This window comes from Rosa chinensis, chromosome 6 (assembly GCF_002994745.2).
Source record: "Rosa chinensis cultivar Old Blush chromosome 6, RchiOBHm-V2, whole genome shotgun sequence".
Taxonomy (NCBI): Eukaryota; Viridiplantae; Streptophyta; class Magnoliopsida; order Rosales; family Rosaceae; genus Rosa; species Rosa chinensis.
Window position 1 is genome coordinate 17,990,865 of NC_037093.1, and position 17,639 is coordinate 18,008,503.

The following is a 17,639-nucleotide window of genomic DNA, read 5'->3' on the forward strand; positions in this document are numbered from 1 at the left end:
TTAAGAGCTCCCAAGGTACAACTAGTGTCCTGAAGGTCACTCTCAAGTTGCATACACCTAGGCTCGGAAGTTTTCAAATCGGCCTCTATCTTCTTCAGTTGTCCTTGGCTTTGGAAACACTGCTTACTCCTTTGAAGGAGCTTTTCCCCCACTTCTTGTCTCTCTTGTTTCAAGGACGCCAATTGTCTTTCCAACTCATTTATCTTGCCTTCAAGAGACTCCACAACCCGTTTTTGTTCCATACACCACCCAAACTCGGGAACCAAGGCTTTCTTCATTTGCTCACAAGTCAAGATTTGTTGTCTCCTTTTTTCTATTTCTTGGTATGAACCAGCTACACGGGATATTTGTTGGGTCAACACTTCTAGCTTCTCACCAATGAGAGCTACCTTGAGAGGGGCAAAGTATTTGGCTCCAAGTAAGAAATCCATGGCCACTTTCACTTTTGATAGTTGGCCTGTTTCCACAAATTCTTTTAATGGCTGCGCTAACGCTTCCTTTACCACCTTCAGAGCCCCATCAACTTCCTCCCTTGATGTCAAGTGTGCGGTTGGTAACTGCGAAATGGCCGAGCATCATTCTGTTTGGATTAGAGCATCGGCCGAAAATGCCCTCATGAAAGCCTGAAGTTCGGCTTCAAACCCTTGATTACCTTCCTACAATGTCAGCCACTAACAATCAGTTCTTCAACATAATAAAAGGGAAGTAATCACAAAACATGTTTGGTGCATACTTACTAGTTCGTTAGCCAACACCAGGTGTTGCTCACTAAGCGACGAGGAAGGAATACTGGCTTGCGTTGAAGTTTGGGTGAGCACAAGTGTTTCCCCCATATTCATTACCACAACTTCGCTTTCGGCCATTCTTTCAGGAGAAATTATCTCCCCTACAGGTTCGTCACTACTTGGTTGGCCATCTTTATCAATGGTTAGTTCCACGGATTCCTCTTTTTCACTAGGAATGGCATTTTGGACGTTGGCCTTCTGCAAATTCATCATATAAAGTATGTCATATTTATGCTCAAGCTAATAGCCAATTCTTCACTCTAGTGATGTGTCATACCTTGAATGTCTCTAGGCAACTTCGTTTGGCCACGCACAATTGTTCTTCACTCTCAGAGGATTGCTCATCTTGTGTTGCCGGTTGTTTCTTTGGAGGAGATTGAGACGTTGAAGACAAAGTGGCACCATCTATTATTCAATGGAGACAAAACAAAAATGCCATTAGCCATCGGCCATGATTCCTTACATAATGGCCGACTGCAATTCAAATTGATTTCGGCTTACCTTTGGCCGCCTCAGTGGCCGCACTATGGATGGCCTTTCTCTTTGTGCTCCCTTTAGCACACTTCTTCAAAGATTCTTGGCCACCTACAATCAACAAAGCCGAAGTTAGTGAACAAACTAACATGTGTATAAATGAAAGTACACTTGGGGGGCAACAACTTACTTATAGTTGGGATTGCTCTAGCAACTTTGCTTGTTATTTTACCACGCCTTACAGCTTTCGGCTTCTCTTGTGCCCATGGATTTCCTGCAAAAGCCGATCGCCTAGCCGACACCAACCCATCTTTAAAGCGGCTACCTACTCGTTTCGCCCACCACTCTCTGAACTGGGAGGAACTCTTGCTAGTTGCTACTCTTGTCTTCATGGGAAAGCTCATGTTGTACACAAACGCCTTGTTATTCTGCTCAATGTCGTCCTTGTTGGCGAAAACGGCTCGCAATGAACTATATCGGTTTGACGATTCCGGCACCGGAGCCGGTATAGCTTGATAATATCCCAACTGACGACTGAAATAGGATGGTGAATATAACTCCACTCCACACTTGAGTGTTTTACCAGACAAGGCACCCCAGAAGAGATCCCTCATACCTATTGCACTCTTCCAAGCTGAACACGCAGTCTCCCATCTCGTCTCACTTTCTGAGGCGTGTTTGCTGATATCCATTGCAAGGTAGGATGGATACTTCCTACTGAAACAAACGGCAAACTGTTCTGCAGAAAACCCTGGACACTTGAACAACACCTCAAAACACTCTTCTGCCGAATGAGGAAGTAAATCAAGAGGAGCCAATTGTTGTCCAAGAGTGGTGTCTACGGCCAATGCTAAACCCGGCTGTCTGAAAGTGGGAAAGTAAGTGTGCAGCCATAACTGAAAAATCCACAATGGCCCAGACCAATTTGGGTTCAGTCCTTCGGTCACACAATGGTGAAGACATCTGTATAAGTGGGCAAGCACAAATGGACCAAGAGCTAATGGCTGATCGCTCTCTTGTACTTCTTTACTTGCTAATGCTTCAGCCAACTTGTAGTACTCCACATTCACTTTTTTAGAAGTTGTGCACACCAAGTACTTACATATCCAAAAGGCAAGAAACGCAGCATGCTCTACATGAGTTACTTCCATTGTCTCCTGCTGGCTTTCCTCTTTCTCTTCTGGACTACCAATAATATCAAGTGACTTATTTCCCAAGCCGCTGTTAAACACCTCAATCCATGTATTATAATTGGCAACGGCTGGTCTGCCCTTACTTCGATCTCTTAGCTCACCACCAGGATCAATGTCAAACTTTCCTTCTGCAAATACAATGTCCACCACTTGCCCATGTGGCGGCAGACCTATAATGGCCGCTATATCAATCAAGGTCGGACTAAGTGCACCAAACTGAAGCTCCAGAGAGTTTGTTTGAGAACTCCAAAAACACATAGCGGCAGCCAGCAAGGAGCGGTCACAAGGAATAGTAATGGTGGACAACTTGATGGCGTCATAGATCCCAAGTCGTTTCCATATTTCCCCAAATCGCTTCTCGACTCGTTCTACCCACGGAATCCAGTTGGCTGTTTCACCAGGCCATTTTCCTGGTTTTGTTCCCCATGCTCCCCATGCTTTTCCTTCACTGAAATAGCTAGAATCATCCACTTCATGCTGGCTCAAAATTTTTTCCACATCAGCCGGTATATCACTCTGGAAACTTGGGCCAAGTTGACGTACCCCACCTTCATTCTGGACTCGTTGTGTTATTCTATTCATGAAGGCCGAGGCATTCTTTTCAGTGGCTTGACTTAGTGCTTCCGCCAATGCAAATGAGCGTTTGGTGATACTTTTTTGCTTGCCTTCATAATTGTCTTCTCCGGTCCCTTTCGAAGCCATTGCTTGGATAACCAAGTCCTACATGATATAGAGCATAATTGGTTAGCACACCATGTTTCTCAGCGTAAACCAAGTTTCTAGTTATTCGGTGCTATTCACCGAAAACCACGAAACTTGGGGGGGGCAAAAGCATATTACATGCATATGAGCCAAGACATTCTCGATATAAAAAAAAAAAAATGTATATATATATATATATATGGCCAATTGTACACGGGAATACAATTATGTTTGACTAATTGCATTAAAGCAAGTCTTGGAAAGGTTAGTCAAATGGGTGCAATTGTATGCAAAATGGCATTAAGTGTAACTTCATAGGTTTAGATAATTATGAAGTTGTGTCTGATTACACTCTTCATATTTATCTAAAATATTGGTAAGTAAAATGGCCGACACATGGGCCATTGACCCAGGCTTCCATGTCTAATTACTGTGCAAAATGGCCGACTGCTCATTCTTGAAGTTTTTTTTTGTTTTGACGTGCAAATGCAGCAGGCAGGAGGAAGCAAGCATTAAATGTATGCATATGTGTGTGTGTGTATATATATATATATACAATGGGGACCAGGGTGAATTATGATTTAAAGGAGTGTGAGATCATGCTTGTGTTTATATGATAAAACGCAGATTCATGCTTGTGTTTATAAAAAAAAAAAAAAGAGAGAACATGCAGCAAGCATTTATGAGCCATAATTACATGGTGGGTCTCATATATTTGGATATTGATTAGAAGTTATGAGCAGAGAGCAAACATGCCGCCAGAAATTGTGAGCAAAAGCAATAAAGCAATTATGAACAGCATAATTAATAAATAGCGCATAATTCAAAAAAGTGAAGGAAAAGCATTTCTATGATGAACAGCATAATAAACAATTGCTTTAATTAAATATGGGTGACTACGGGGCCTGTGAATGACAAGGCCAAAAGTGTTGTTTGGTTAATTGCATCAAGCTAAATCTGGGTACTTGAAAGTTATTGCAGCACATATATAATTGCGTGGTGGGCATCACATCATTACGCTACATGTAATTGGATATTGATTAGAAATATTGAACGGGAGCAATTATGAACAACGAACAAGCTGTTATGGGTCAGTGCAAGCTTAATTGCAATCATGAAGTTGTTTATTTAGTTCATGGTATGTGCTTTCGATTGCTGAGAAATTGAGAAAACAAGTGCAGAATGGCATAATTGCATAACTAGATAGCCCAGAACATGAACTTGCGTTTGAAAACCCAGAGCCGTACCTGCAATTCAATGATATACCCAGTCACTGTATAGCTCTGATAGAGTGAGATTACTCAAAATCAAGAGATTCCCAGCTATGATTTCATTCTCTGGAACAAAAGGAGGGGTGATTATGCAAAGCCAAATTCGAAATATACAGAGGGAGATTCATCATATTCGTCAGATCTGAGTTTTCTAATTTACAAACTCGAATGCAAAATTCAAAATGTGTAATACCTTTCGTGGTCACGAGGATCGGATCGACTTCATACCCAGATCACTGTTAAGAGGAGGAATTGACGAATTTGAAGATATTGGAGCTGCACGATTCAATCCCAAGCTTTGACAGAGGGCAGCTCGTGTTTTACTAGAAATGGAAGAGTTTATTTTTGTGGTGATAATAGCAGATAAGGAGATAAAGTGATATAAAAGGGAAAAGTGAAACTTGCAAGTGGGTCGACCCGTAGCAAAATGGGTGTGCAGCCAACCCGGAAATAAAAAAAAGAGAGAACGAAAGAAGAAGGGAATATTTGGCTGCCAAGCTTTTGTTTTGGCTACCTATTATTTGATTTGGCTGCTCAAGTTTTCCTTGCGTTGGCTACCCAAGTTTTCATTTGGCTGTCCAAATTTTCCTTACGTTGGCTGACTTGATGCCAACTTAAAATTTAAACTCCCACGTTGGCTTACTTTCCCTCACTTGAGCTCAATGGCCAACTTAGATTTTTTCATGTGTTGGCTTACACTTCCTTACTTTGGCCAACTTGAAAATTATTGGCCAACTTGAACTTTTTCATGTGTTGGCTTCCTTGAAGATTTTTCATGTGCTGGCTCCCACTAGCCACTCATTTAATGGCTAACTTAAGTTTTTTTTGTCACTTGTTGGCCAACATGAACTACAAATTGGCTTCCATGAGCCACTCTCACTTGTTGGCCAACTCCAGTTCTATCAACCGGCTAAACTCGAGTAAGTTATTTGTTGGCCTTCATTAGCCGATTTGCCTCTTCATTCTTTTGTTGGCCGATTTGATTAATAATCATTGGCTTCCTTGTATCTATTGCATTGTTGGCCACCAAAAGCTATATTTCCGTGTTGGCATACTAACGAACAACTCACTTACTTACTCGAATATCATTTTCTCAAGTTGTCCTGTCACTTACTCACTAGAACATAGGTATAGATGCCAACTTATCAACTTGGATTTCGGCCATTAAATTTGGTTCGCCAATTTAGTCAATTTTCCGAAATCTCATTCAACGAAGGAAGTATGTTCTAGCCATCAGGGAGGTCATGTGGAGCATTAATACATGAATTTTCGAAGTCGATTAGGGGGCCAAGTTGACTCAAATTTCTCAACCACTCGGCGACATTCGCCGATGCTTAAGAAACTTGGGGGGGCAATGTTTGTACCCACATTTGCATGGCCACTAGGTCATAACTAATGTGCATAGTCATTTCTGATTACAATGAGCCGCTCTACAAGTAATTTGGGCCGGTAGCTAGAAATGTTGGCCGATGAATAAGTGGACACTTCAGTTAGTCCAAGATGAGTCAGACGAAGCTAGGTTATTGGTTATCGGCCGGCTCGTAGTCATTGGTTTATTGTCTAAAAGCCCATTGGCCAATACTCTAATTGGTTTCCAATCCGAACTCAACTTAGAAGGATAATGGCCGATTGTCAGAGAGGCCAATAAACGATAAAGATGAAATTTGATCAAGTAGTATTTCAGTCGACTTGAAATTCATGTCAGCCGATAAGGAGAATTCAATCCAAGATAGCCTACTTCAAGATTAATTGCAGCCGTTGATGACGTCCATCAAAGCCAATCCGGATAGAGTCCAGCGTCAAGTCAGCCGACGATAAGTATTGAAGCCGAATCAAGATAGAGTCACTGAGGCAAGAAGAGGCCGAATTCCACTCAACTTCAAAGAGTCAAGAGATCAGTTCAAGTCACAAAGCAGCCAATATAAATAGCAGCATCGACAGAAGACAAACACACACAACTCCAGAAACTCAAGCCATCAAGCTTTTCTTATTTCGTTTTACCTTTTGCTTAGGTAGAATTTCCGTCTGTTACTTTAGTTTATTTGCTCTGCTAGTTACAATCTCAGTTACTTTATCTTTCTTGTAGCCTAGTATCGATTTTGAATTGTTCTCTTTGTTTTCTTTCAAACAACAGTTAATAATTTGCAGCCATTCTAGTTTTCAGTTTCGTTGCTATTATCTTTTATTTGCTCCTTATTGTCTTTGTGCTTTACTTGTTTGATCGTGCTATTTACTGTTCGTAGTCGCATAGTAGCTATTACTCTCATATTTGCTCATACTCTCACAACCGCACCTAACTCACTCGACCTTCAGCCACCAAGTCCTTAATCTAGAGGCATCGAACCGCAGCCAAGAATAAGTTCCTTCCTCGGCTAACGATTGCTTGATAAGTCAGATCTACATCCACTACACCTACAGTTGCACACTTGGCCTTCTGGCCGTGTGCTGGCACGCTCCGCATCTATTCATCAAGAAGGACATTTGTTCCTTGATCCCTCGGCTGTATAGGCCGAGGTGATTTTCAGAGGCAACATCTTTTGGCACCCCACAATTGTTAGTAGAATGCAAAGCATCACAGTAAACCACACAATTGTTAGTAGAATGCTTCCAAGAATTGTGAAATTTACAATAAGACTTATTTCTAGTTTCATCGGCCTTAGGTATAACATGGCCGTTTGGCAATTTAATTACTTTCTCAGCAAGAAGTTGATCAAAAATTATGTCAGCCTTTGTGATATCAAAAGTGTAAGTGCGGGTAGGTGTCAATCTTAAAGGTGTGCCATCTTTGGTATGGTAGGTTATCGGCTGAGGTTTATCCTTGATTGGGTTTGTTGGCTTTGCAAGGGCTTTACAAACCACTGGCTTGTTTACAAATAGTTCAGCAGCATTGATCTCGGCCGAATCTTCTTCCTCGACCTTCAAACCTTGGAAATTGGCCTCCACAGCATGAACAGTAGGGTTCTTATAATAAGTTCCCTTTGAGGCTGATCTGGCTTGAGTCTCTTCTCTAATGATTGCCTCATATCTAGCCACGCTAGTGGTTAATTCAAAAATGTCTCTAATATCAACTCCCTCATATTTCTTGCGCAACTCGTAATTTAGACCTTGTTGAGCTATTCGGACAAATTCTAGCTCCCCCAAGTTAACTCTGCACTTGTTTCTTGCGGCCTTAAATCTATCCAAGAAATCTTGGGCCGACTCATGTGCTGCTTGATACATTTTTGCTAAATCAGCGATTGTGACTTCTGGTTCGGCTCTGTAGAATTGCTCATGGAAAGCTCTTTCCATGTCGACCCAGTTTTGAATAGAATTAGGAGCCAAGTTGACATACCAAGCATGAGCAGGGCCGGTCAGTGAGTTCTCAAACCACTTCAACTTCAAATCGTCATCTCTAGAATGCTCAGCACATCGCGCGGTGAACCGGGAAATATGTGCTATAGTTGATTGGTAATCATCTCCACTGAATAAAGGAAAGTCGGGAAATTTGAATCCCCTCGGATAGTCTCTATTTTCAACCCTTTCCTGATATGGTTTGGTGTATCTTGGCCTGGCCGTTCTTCTAGGAGCCGGCCCTACAGTTTCTTCACAGATTCTCCTTATTTCTTCGACTGTTAACCCATTCCTAGGTGGATTTTGTCCTCCTAAACCGTTGTTGTTATTTATCGGCTGTTGCACGTAATTATTGGCCATTCCAAATTGGGGTTGAGCTTGAAACGGCTGTCCACCAATAGGAAACTGAGCTAGTGGCTGTGGAACATAAGCATGAGCTTGCTGCCATGGAGGTTGAAGTGCTTGGTTGAGTTGGCCTTGTTGATTTTGTATCAGCAAGGTTTGCAAAGTGTTCTGACCATTCACCATAGCCGCCATTGTTTGGTTCAGTTGCTCAAGAGATGTTTGCAATCCTCCGATTGATCGGTTAGTATTCTCTCCCAAAACAGTAGCTAACTGATCTACCAACGTTCTATTGTTGATTTCTCCTCGAGTAGCGAGTTCATCCGTCTGCAATTTAAAAACTTCATTCAATGCTTTGTACATATACTCGGCTGACACTCCGGCCGGCCCTAAATAATCATCTTCCACAGTATCTCTAACTCTACCATCTCGTGCTGCATGGATGATAGCACCGGGAGTGGTTACACTATTCGAGGCACTCTGAAAAGCATTAAGTGGCAAGCCTCTAGACGGACTTTCAGTAGATTGCCTGGCCAAGGCTGCGTCAGCGGCTGCTCGTCTCATGTCTTCTTGCCTTGCAGCGGCGTCGGCTGCCGCTGCTTGTGTAGCCTCCTGTCTTGCGGCTAGTTCGGCTGCTGCAGTTTTTGCTGCTTCTTGAGCTCTACGTTCATCGGCTGATTGCTCTACCGACGAAGCGTCTGAGGTCCCATTCCCACTTGACTCAAGTGACATTCTGATAGTAGTAAGATCGAGCTTCGGCCGTGATGGACAAAAAGTTGAATTATGTCCTGACTCTCCACACCGAAGACACTTCTTTCCCCTGTTTACACTGTATGGGTTGTCTTGTTTTTGTTGACTAACCTCCTTCCCTTGCATTCAACCTTACTAAGAAAATAGTAATCTTGAGTCCCACTGGGCGTGCCAAAAGATGTTGCCTCTGAAAATCACCTCGGCCTATACAGCCGAGGGATCAAGGAACAAATGTCCTTCTTGATGAATAGATGCGGAGCGTGCCAGCACACGGCCAGAAGGCCAAGTGTGCAACTGTAGGTGTAGTGGATGTAGATCTGACTTATCAAGCAATCGTTAGCCGAGGAAGGAACTTATTCTCGGCTGCGGTTCGATGCCTCTAGATTAAGGACTTGGTGGCTGAAGGTCGGGTGAGTTAGGTGCGGTTGTGAGAGTATGAGCAAATATGAGAGTAATAGCTACTATGCGACTACGAACAGTAAATAGCACGATCAAACAAGTAAAGCACAAAGACAATAAGGAGCAAATAAAAGATAATAGCAACGAAACTGAAAACTAGAATGGCTGCAAATTATTAACTGTTGTTTGAAAGAAAACAAAGAGAACAATTCAAAATCGATACTAGGCTACAAGAAAGATAAAGTAACTGAGATTGTAACTAGCAGAGCAAATAAACTAAAGTAACAGACGGAAATTCTACCTAAGCAAAAGGTAAAACGAAATAAGAAAAGCTTGATGGCTTGAGTTTCTGGAGTTGTGTGTGTTTGTCTTCTGTCGATGCTGCTATTTATATTGGCTGCTTTGTGACTTGAACTGATCTCTTGACTCTTTGAAGTTGAGTGGAATTCGGCCTCTTCTTGCCTCAGTGACTCTATCTTGATTCGGCTTCAATACTTATCGTCGGCTGACTTGACGCTGGACTCTATCCGGATTGGCTTTGATGGACGTCATCAACGGCTGCAATTAATCTTGAAGTAGGCTATCTTGGATTGAATTCTCCTTATCGGCTGACATGAATTTCAAGTCGACTGAAATACTACTTGATCAAATTTCATCTTTATCGTTTATTGGCCTCTCTGACAATCGGCCATTATCCTTCTAAGTTGAGTTCGGATTGGAAACCAATTAGAGTATTGGCCAATGGGCTTTTAGACAATAAACCAATGACTACGAGCCGGCCGATAACCAATAACCTAGCTTCGTCTGACTCATCTTGGACTAACTGAAGTGTCCACTTATTCATCGGCCAACATTTCTAGCTACCGGCCCAAATTACTTGTAGAGCGGCTCATTGTAATCAGAAATGACTATGCACATTAGTTATGACCTAGTGGCCATGCAAATGTGGGTACAAACAAACCTGTTAAGACACGCTAACAAAGATTTGTTTACAATAGGTACAGAACATAGAATTCAGATTTATATTTTGTCAACACATATTGCGGTTTAGCAATTAGAGACTGAGATTTTGATACTCAAAATTTTCCTTTAATCGCAAGTCATGAGATTAAAAGCTCAGTTCTATTTTGTAAGTAACTAAATAAACTGAATCAACAGTGGATTGAGATTGAGAGTTTGAAACTAATGGATGAGATTGTGAAATCTTGATTTCTACAAAACACATATCATCAATCTAATACATATTGTTATGAAATCCCATCGTATTTTTCTTTAAAAAAATTTTAAAAAAAATTTGCAAAGCATAGAGATGAAGGATTGGATTTCGAATCTTATAACGGATACATATTTTGCATTGAGAAAGTTTGGCCTGCTTCAATTGGAATAGTGATTAAATATGTGAGAAAGCCGAAGGAAGACGATGGTGGCTCAGAGAATTTTTTTTTTTTTTGGTACAAACTAAGAGAAAGCCGAAGACTCAAATGAATTGACTTAGTGAGGCTATGTGAAAGATGAGAGCTATGGAATATTTGAGTTAGCGGGTTATGCGGGTTTCATGGGCTAGCACGTTTCCGTACATTAAAAAAAATTCTGACTTAGTGAGGCTATGTAGACTAAATTCTAAAGATATCAATTTCTATTTAAAAAAATAAAAAAATTGGCCAACTTTTACTTTTCTTTTCGTTTCTTGCTAGATTGCTTGACACCCTCTAAAACAAATTATTCGTGGCAGCAGAAGTTTTTCAGATAAAGCAAATAAACAAGCCACTGCAGAAAGCTCAGAAAATCGGCGACAATATAAGGATAAAGTTTTTTCATGCAAGTTTTCATTAATTCTTTTTCTACAGTCAAGACTCTTTCCAAAATAAAACGGGGAGATTTTTGAGTTCTTAAGAGAGATTAAAGAACGAGGGAGGTAACTCGTTTGACTGAAAATCATTCATTTTTCTCTCTCCCTTTGAGAGAAAACCCTAACTCGGCGGCGTCCCAGTGCTAACCTCTAGTCCGGTGGTGGCCTGGGCAGCTCGGCTGGCCTTGGCCTCGCCGATGTCATGTGGTTTTGCTGCCAGACGGGGAATGAATGGGTTGTTCATGTAGTCCTTAGATTGGGTTGCTCAAGTTTTGGCAGGTGCAGTTTGATTTTTGTGTTTCGGATGGGTAATCTCTGGGAGGCGGCAGATCTTGTGTCGGTAGAAGCTTGGATCGATGGTGCGATTTGAAATCGGTGGCGGCGTCGATTGGGGACGGTGAAATCGAGACTAGTTCGTGGGGATTAGCTTGTGGCGGCCTGGTCTCATCGTGTTTTTCGTGTTGCGGCGGGGTTCATCGGGTTTTGGTCGTGGCAGACTGTGACGGACTCGGGGCGGCAGGGGCATGATGGAGCAAGCACCGAGGAGGAGCTGCGTTGGAAGTTTGGTGGTCTGGAGGTGATGGCTGGAGCCGCGCCAAGCCAAGCCTGCTGGGCCTTGGGTGGGCCTTCTTCTTGGGCTACTTGGACTGCAGTATTTTGGGCTAGGGTTTTGCCCTAGGCCCATGTTTAAGTTTTTAGTTAGTCTAATTACAATAATTCCTTATTTTAGGAAGCTAAGCGTTTGTGCGCACTCTATGTTTCTCTAGCGCTTCTGGAGTAGTACCAAAGGAGGATATCCGCTATATCTACATTCATGAATGTCTAATGGGTAGGCCTATTTCTATGTATCACTGTGGGTACTACTACTACCTTCTTGTCTGTCTGTAGATGGTAGCGGAAGGGTATATATGTAACGGCCTATTCTGGCTTTAGATGAATATATTGCCACCCACCCTTTGGGTTTGGGTTTGATTCAAAAAAAAAAAAAAAGAACGAGGTTTGATGGTTTTTTTTTTTTTCTTTTCGGTTGAATTAATTTGTTTTTCATTTTTTTTTATCAATCCCAAAACGGGTTTCAATTTCATTCATCACAAGCCAAAGTGGCCATCACATACCCTTATGCTGCCTTCTTTCCATAAAAATTAGGGAGTTGTGGTAGTACCCACCTTGGTACATAGAAATAGGTCCATAGATTAGACATCAAATACGTAGATGTAATGGAAATCCTTCTTTGGTACTACTCTAGAGGCTCTAGAGGTACATAGAGCGCATATAGTTGCCTGGGTTCCTAAATACAAGGAAACTATTGTAATCAGACAAAAAACTAAAAACATAGAGAAGGCCCACTCAAGGCCCAGGTCCAGCCTCCACCTCCAGACCACCAAACCTTCCAGAGCAGCTCTACCCTTGTGATAGCTCTGCTATGATCTCACAGCCTCGAGTTCGCTACGACCTAAGTCACGACGAACCACGCAGCCACAAGCTGCTTCACCACAAACCCACCTTGATCTTAACGTGCCCGATCCACGCCGCCATTAATTTCAAATCACATTATCAATCCAAGTCGCCATCAACACGAGATCGACCATCTCCCAGAGACCCCCTGCCAGAAACCTGAAGCCAAAACTTCACCAGCCAGAAAGCTTAAGTGACCCATTCACAAGGGACTACTCGAATAGACCCATTCAGTCCCAATCCAGTAGCAAAACCGTATGACGTCGGCGAGGCCAAGGCCAACCAAGATGTCAGGGCTACTGCCGGACAAGTGGTTTGCATAATTTTCCTGCCACCAAGTTAGGGTTTCTCTAAAAGGGAGAGGGAGAGAAACTGTTTTTTTCATTTCTTATTTGTATTCTATCATTGTTTTTCATTAATTTAAAAATTCTATGATAAAATTGTTGGACAAATGATTAAAAAAAAAAATATGGAGCAAGTTTGTTGGACAATCAAGTGCAACATATGATTGCAAATGTTAAATTGCTTAAGCTATTAAAGAGAGCTTATTTTCTCTAAAAAAATATATATAGCTTTTTATACAGATATCTTTAACCAGAACCGATGGTGATGGGCTTATTTGCAAAAACCATTTCATATTACGATTAGTAGGAAGATATCATATTCTGCAATATCCCTCATTGATCATGCACAAAGCGCATGAATACATTCATGTAGTCTTTCAATTAAAAAACTGATATTGAAACAATCATTGTAAAGGCCTGATTTGCACTTCATCACATCGATTAAATTATGGGGTGACTATATTAGCTATTGATATTACGTATATTTCTTCTAATCTGTATAGGAATAGATTATGTAAATAAGAATTTTACGAATTCCTTAAAATAGAGAAGGAGATAGAGACTGTTGAAGTTAAAAATTAAGAAAAAACATTATATGATATGTAAAAATAAGGGGAAATGATCATTTACCCAATTTTGGGGTCAATTAACCTCAATTACCCAAACACTCTAATAGATTGACTACTTAAACAACAAGTTACACTTTTTAACCCCATTTACCCATCTTTTCAAAACGGCCCCGCTTTTCCCCAAATTTTCTGACGATTTTGACCTTTTATAACTGAATTCTTTCAAATTCGTAACAGTAACGAGATATTGGAGAGAGAGAGGATTGGCTTTATTCCCAGAGTGAGGATTGGCTAATTTCCAGATAGATGAGCTCGCCTGTTTTCAAGGATTGAAGCTCTCAAATTTTAGAGAGAGAATGGAGCTGTGCGATTTGTAGAGAGAGGAGCTGTGCGTTTTCTAGAGTGAGGAGCTCTTCAATTTCTTTTGAGGGAAGACCTGCTATTCGTAGAGCGAGAAGGTCTGTTGCGATTATCACATGGAGCGAGATGGAGCTCCTCTTTCGGTTCCTCCATTGTGGTTAGCTTCTTCTTCTATATGTAATTGTTTTATATTCAGCACGTTTTGAATTTCTAGGTCTTTTCTATGTATGATTTGCTTTGTTAACTACTAACTAGTTTTCCTGAACCTGAGCTTCGTGTTAAGGTTGAACTGGTTGTGAAGTTTTATTGCAGTTATGATTTGAACTTCTAGGCCTTTTTTGTGTGCATTGTATTTTGGTGTTATCTTCGCGTTGTTTTTGGCTGGTCTGAGTTTCGTGTTTGTTTTGAGATTGGCTTTGAGGTGTTTTTATACTTTAGACTATATTATTAGGGTTCAATAATTTTTCTACTGGGGGCCAATAATATGTTCTAGTTGTTACTCAGATCCTAAATTTGTTGGTTAATGATCTTTTCATTTTTGTGCAGAGCTATTTGTTACATTTTCTGAAGCGTTTCGGTAGTTTTTATTACATTATTGGGGCTCGGTAATATTCCTAGTGGGGGGGGTAGTAATGTGTTTTAACTGTTATGAAGTCTCTCAATTTGTTGTCTAGTGATACTTTTGTTTAGTTTAAGAGTAATTTGTAGCTTTTCTGTTGTTTTTTTTGTAGTTCTGTTTAAATCATTGGGGGGCAATAATGTCTTTATTGGGGGGCAATAATAGTTTTGTTCTTTTACTTTCTTTCAGGATTATTCTCGAACCCCTGGTTGCTAGGTGCATTTATTATGGAAAATGTTATATAATTCCTCTGAATCAATGTATGAGCTTTTCTGACTTGTATGAAGACGTTTTCCGTATGTTCCAGTTTTTGCCAAGTGATGCTATTGAGCTTCAGTATTCCGTACCGGGTTGTGAAGCATGTTTTATTCGTTCCGAACGTGATTTCCAGATGCTGTTTTGCGGTGCTAGAATACATAAGTTAGAATGTGTTGATATTTCTGTTATAAAGATTGGTGGAAGTTGCAACAACACGTGTTCAGTGGAAGTTGTTGATGAGGACGATTATTTGGGGGAGGCATTTAGGATTGAAGTTCACAAGTCGTATTTGTCTGATGAGTGGAGTTCCTATATTCATCACGTTGGGGAGAAGTTTCATGGTGCAGCTGAGCTCCGTGAGAAACTCAGGAAGTATGCAATTGCAGTTGGTTTCGAGTTCGTTTTTTTGAGAAACGATTTGGACCGTATTCATGTAGTTTGTTCAAATATTGGAACTGAAGGCTGTGATTGGCATCTTCGCGCACTTTCATCATCTGCCAATAGTTGCCTTCATATAACGGAGTTGAATAATATTCACACTTATAAGGGTGTAGTTAGGACTCAAAAGCACAAGCTTCTGGGATCCAAGGTTGTGAAGACTTGCATTGCTGGCAATGTTAGCTATAATCTTTCACTGAAGCCAAGGGAAATTATGAGTAAATTCAAGTCAACATATGGTTTTGATATTTCCTACAAGGTTGCCTTGAAAGCGAAGCAAAGTGCTAAGGAAGCGATTTATGGTTCCGATGCAGGTTCATTCAGCAAGTTATCTTGGTATAAGGAAGCCGTTTTGGAGAGTAATCCGGGCTCTTATTTTGTGTTGGAAGTTGACCCATCCACTAATCGTTTTCATAGGCTTTTCGTAGCTTATGGAGGTTGTATTGAAGGCTTCCAATTCTGTTTGCCAGTGTTGTATGTTGATGGAACTTTTGGTAAAAGCATTTATAAGGGTCATATTCTTTCTGCCACTGGCAGGAATGGAAATCAAGGTAACTTCATAGTTTATTACCCCCCAATAATTTGTTTAGTGGGTACCGGTAGACTGACGTTTTTGTGTTCTGGTTTTGTGTAGGTTTTTACCCTCTAGCCATATGTTTTTGTGATTCTGAGACGGAAACAAATTGGACATTCTTTTTCAAGCATTTGAAGAGTTTACTTGAATCTCAAGGAAGAGTAATCACGTTTATTAGTGATCGGGGTACCGGACTGTTGAGTGCTTTCGATAAGGTATTTGCTGGACATCCTCACCTGTTTTGTTACAAGCATTTGGTGGCGAACCTTGCAGATAAATATGGGGATAAAGGCAATTCTGTGATGATAGAAGAAGTTAAGAAGAAGTTTTTTAAGGTTGCATATTCCTCTACCGAGAAGGAATACCGTTTCAATTTGCGGTTGCTTAGGCAAGAGGGTGGGGCTGAGATTATTGACCCATTTCTTGCTGAAATTCCAATTCAACATTGGTGCCATGTATTTTATACAGGCGGCCGATATGGAATAATGGCCAATGGGATTGCAGAATCATTTAACTCCTGGATTTCACTTGAGTGTTTGATGCCGGTATGTTGTATGTTGGATCAGACCAGAATTAAGCAAATGGAGCAGATAGGTAAGAGGAGGGATGAGGCACAACGTTGGACAACAGAACTGACTCCCAAAATGGAGGAAAGGCTGAAGGTGCAGATGGAGAAATCTCGTCGCTTCAGTGTCCATTACTCTAGCCCTGGTGTTTATGAGGTTCGATCTGACTTTTCGTACGTAGTTAACATTTCCGAGCATTCATGTTCATGTGTGAAATGGCAGATCAATTGTTTTCCTTGTCCTCAAGACCTTGCTGCAATACAAGCTGCTTCTGAAAATGTCTATGGTTATATTGATAAGTAATTTCGTGTTGATATGTTCAAGAAGAGCTATAGTTCTCCTATCCGTCCAATAACCAATGTTGATATGTCTTCTTCTGAATCTGCTACTGACTTTATATTACCTCCCCTTGCGAACAGGCCACCCGGAAGGCCCAGGTTGAAGTGGTTCAAGTCTATTGGAGAGGTCGAAAAGAAGCTGATTCGTTGCGGCTGTTGCGGAAAAATGGGCACTCATAACAAGAAGAGCTGCACAGAACCTCTCGTTCAATAGTAGTACATGATTCTGTAAATGGTTGATAGGTTTTACACTTTTCTATTGGGGGGAAGTAATTGGTTTATTGGGGGCCAGTAATTGTTTATATTTAGGGTCAATGAACCATTATTCTTTTCAGAATTACATATTTTAACTTTTTTTTTTTTAATTTTCGATTCCTTCAAGAGAAATAAAATGAAATTATTAATAGGTTTGAGTTGATGTTGTTGGTTGTAGAAGGTTTACTGGGGGCCTATAGACAGATTATTGCCCCCCAGTAATGCAAGAATATGAGAACTTTAGAACATCTTGTAATTGGAAACCTAAACTATACTTTTGCAACCTAATTTAACACCCAAAAAATATATATGTGACCATCTTCCTAACTATTATTGGGTTCCAATAATTATCTTATGACACCCCAGTAAACCTAATTTTAGATGAACTTTGATTTCATCATGTATTGGATTCGAAGATATTTTACCTACATAAACTAACCTAAAGCAAAACCGTCACCTTCTGACCAAAATTTGAAGATTATTGGGGGGCAATAAACTTGTCTATTTTAGTGCATGATTCTACTAGAAGCTTGTTGATAGGTCCTGTTATAAATTGAAAGAAACAGAGGTATATTACATCATCCAATACTGCATGTTATTTAACCATAATTCCAAAATAAGTTTAACTGCCCAAGTATTTACATAGGCTATCCCGGTTTTGAAATCCTAATGTTAAATTTCTACATATGCTATCCTAGGCCTGCTTTTGAAATCCTAATGTTAAATTTCTACATAGGCTATCCCGGTTTCCAGTCTTCACTTTCTTCC

General features: G+C 40.7%; 2 protein-coding genes across 3 annotated transcripts; one reads left to right on the top strand and one right to left on the bottom strand.

Moving 5' to 3' along the window:
• Nucleotides 1–93: 93 nt before the first annotated feature.
• Nucleotides 94–4,775, bottom strand: LOC112174752. Of its 2 annotated transcripts, XM_024312544.2 has the most exons (7): nucleotides 4,619–4,775; nucleotides 4,402–4,491; nucleotides 1,450–3,172; nucleotides 1,287–1,370; nucleotides 1,063–1,190; nucleotides 738–983; nucleotides 94–656 (listed from the first exon to the last, which is right to left on the bottom strand). In XM_024312544.2, exons 3-7 carry the CDS (start codon nucleotides 3,152–3,154, stop codon nucleotides 576–578), a joined length of 2,244 nt encoding a protein of 747 aa, XP_024168312.1. In that variant the 5' UTR covers nucleotides 3,155–3,172; nucleotides 4,402–4,491; nucleotides 4,619–4,775; the 3' UTR covers nucleotides 94–575. The 2 variants fall into 2 exon arrangements, with proteins under 2 accessions (XP_024168312.1, XP_040364750.1); XM_040508816.1 differs by lacking the exon at nucleotides 4,402–4,491 and having other exon boundaries at nucleotides 4,619–4,769.
• Nucleotides 4,776–14,704: 9,929 nt separating this feature from the next.
• On the top strand, nucleotides 14,705–16,830 carry LOC112170964. Its single transcript, XM_024308226.1, has 4 exons — nucleotides 14,705–15,689; nucleotides 15,773–16,434; nucleotides 16,501–16,577; nucleotides 16,698–16,830. Exons 1-4 carry the CDS (start codon nucleotides 14,705–14,707, stop codon nucleotides 16,828–16,830), a joined length of 1,857 nt encoding a protein of 618 aa, XP_024163994.1.
• Nucleotides 16,831–17,639: the final 809 nt, after the last annotated feature.

What these genes read in the sequence shown, in the direction of transcription:
- LOC112170964 (XM_024308226.1), top strand. Translation starts at nt 14,705, where the DNA reads ATGAGCTTTTCTGACTTGTATGAAGACGTTTTCCGTATGTTCCAGTTT. An exon ending in TGGCAGGAATGGAAATCAAG is followed by an intron (nt 15,690 to 15,772) that starts GTAACTTCATAG and finishes GGTTTTGTGTAG; the next exon opens with GTTTTTACCCTCTAGCCATA. An exon ending in GTCTATGGTTATATTGATAA is followed by an intron (nt 16,578 to 16,697) that starts GTAATTTCGTGT and finishes CCTTGCGAACAG; the next exon opens with GCCACCCGGAAGGCCCAGGT.
- LOC112174752 (XM_024312544.2), bottom strand. Translation starts at nt 3,154, where the DNA reads ATGGCTTCGAAAGGGACCGGAGAAGACAATTATGAAGGCAAGCAAAAA. An exon ending in GTTGCCTAGAGACATTCAAG is followed by an intron (nt 984 to 1,062) that starts GTATGACACATC and finishes ATGAATTTGCAG; the next exon opens with AAGGCCAACGTCCAAAATGC. An exon ending in TGGTGTTGGCTAACGAACTA is followed by an intron (nt 657 to 737) that starts GTAAGTATGCAC and finishes CTGACATTGTAG; the next exon opens with GAAGGTAATCAAGGGTTTGA.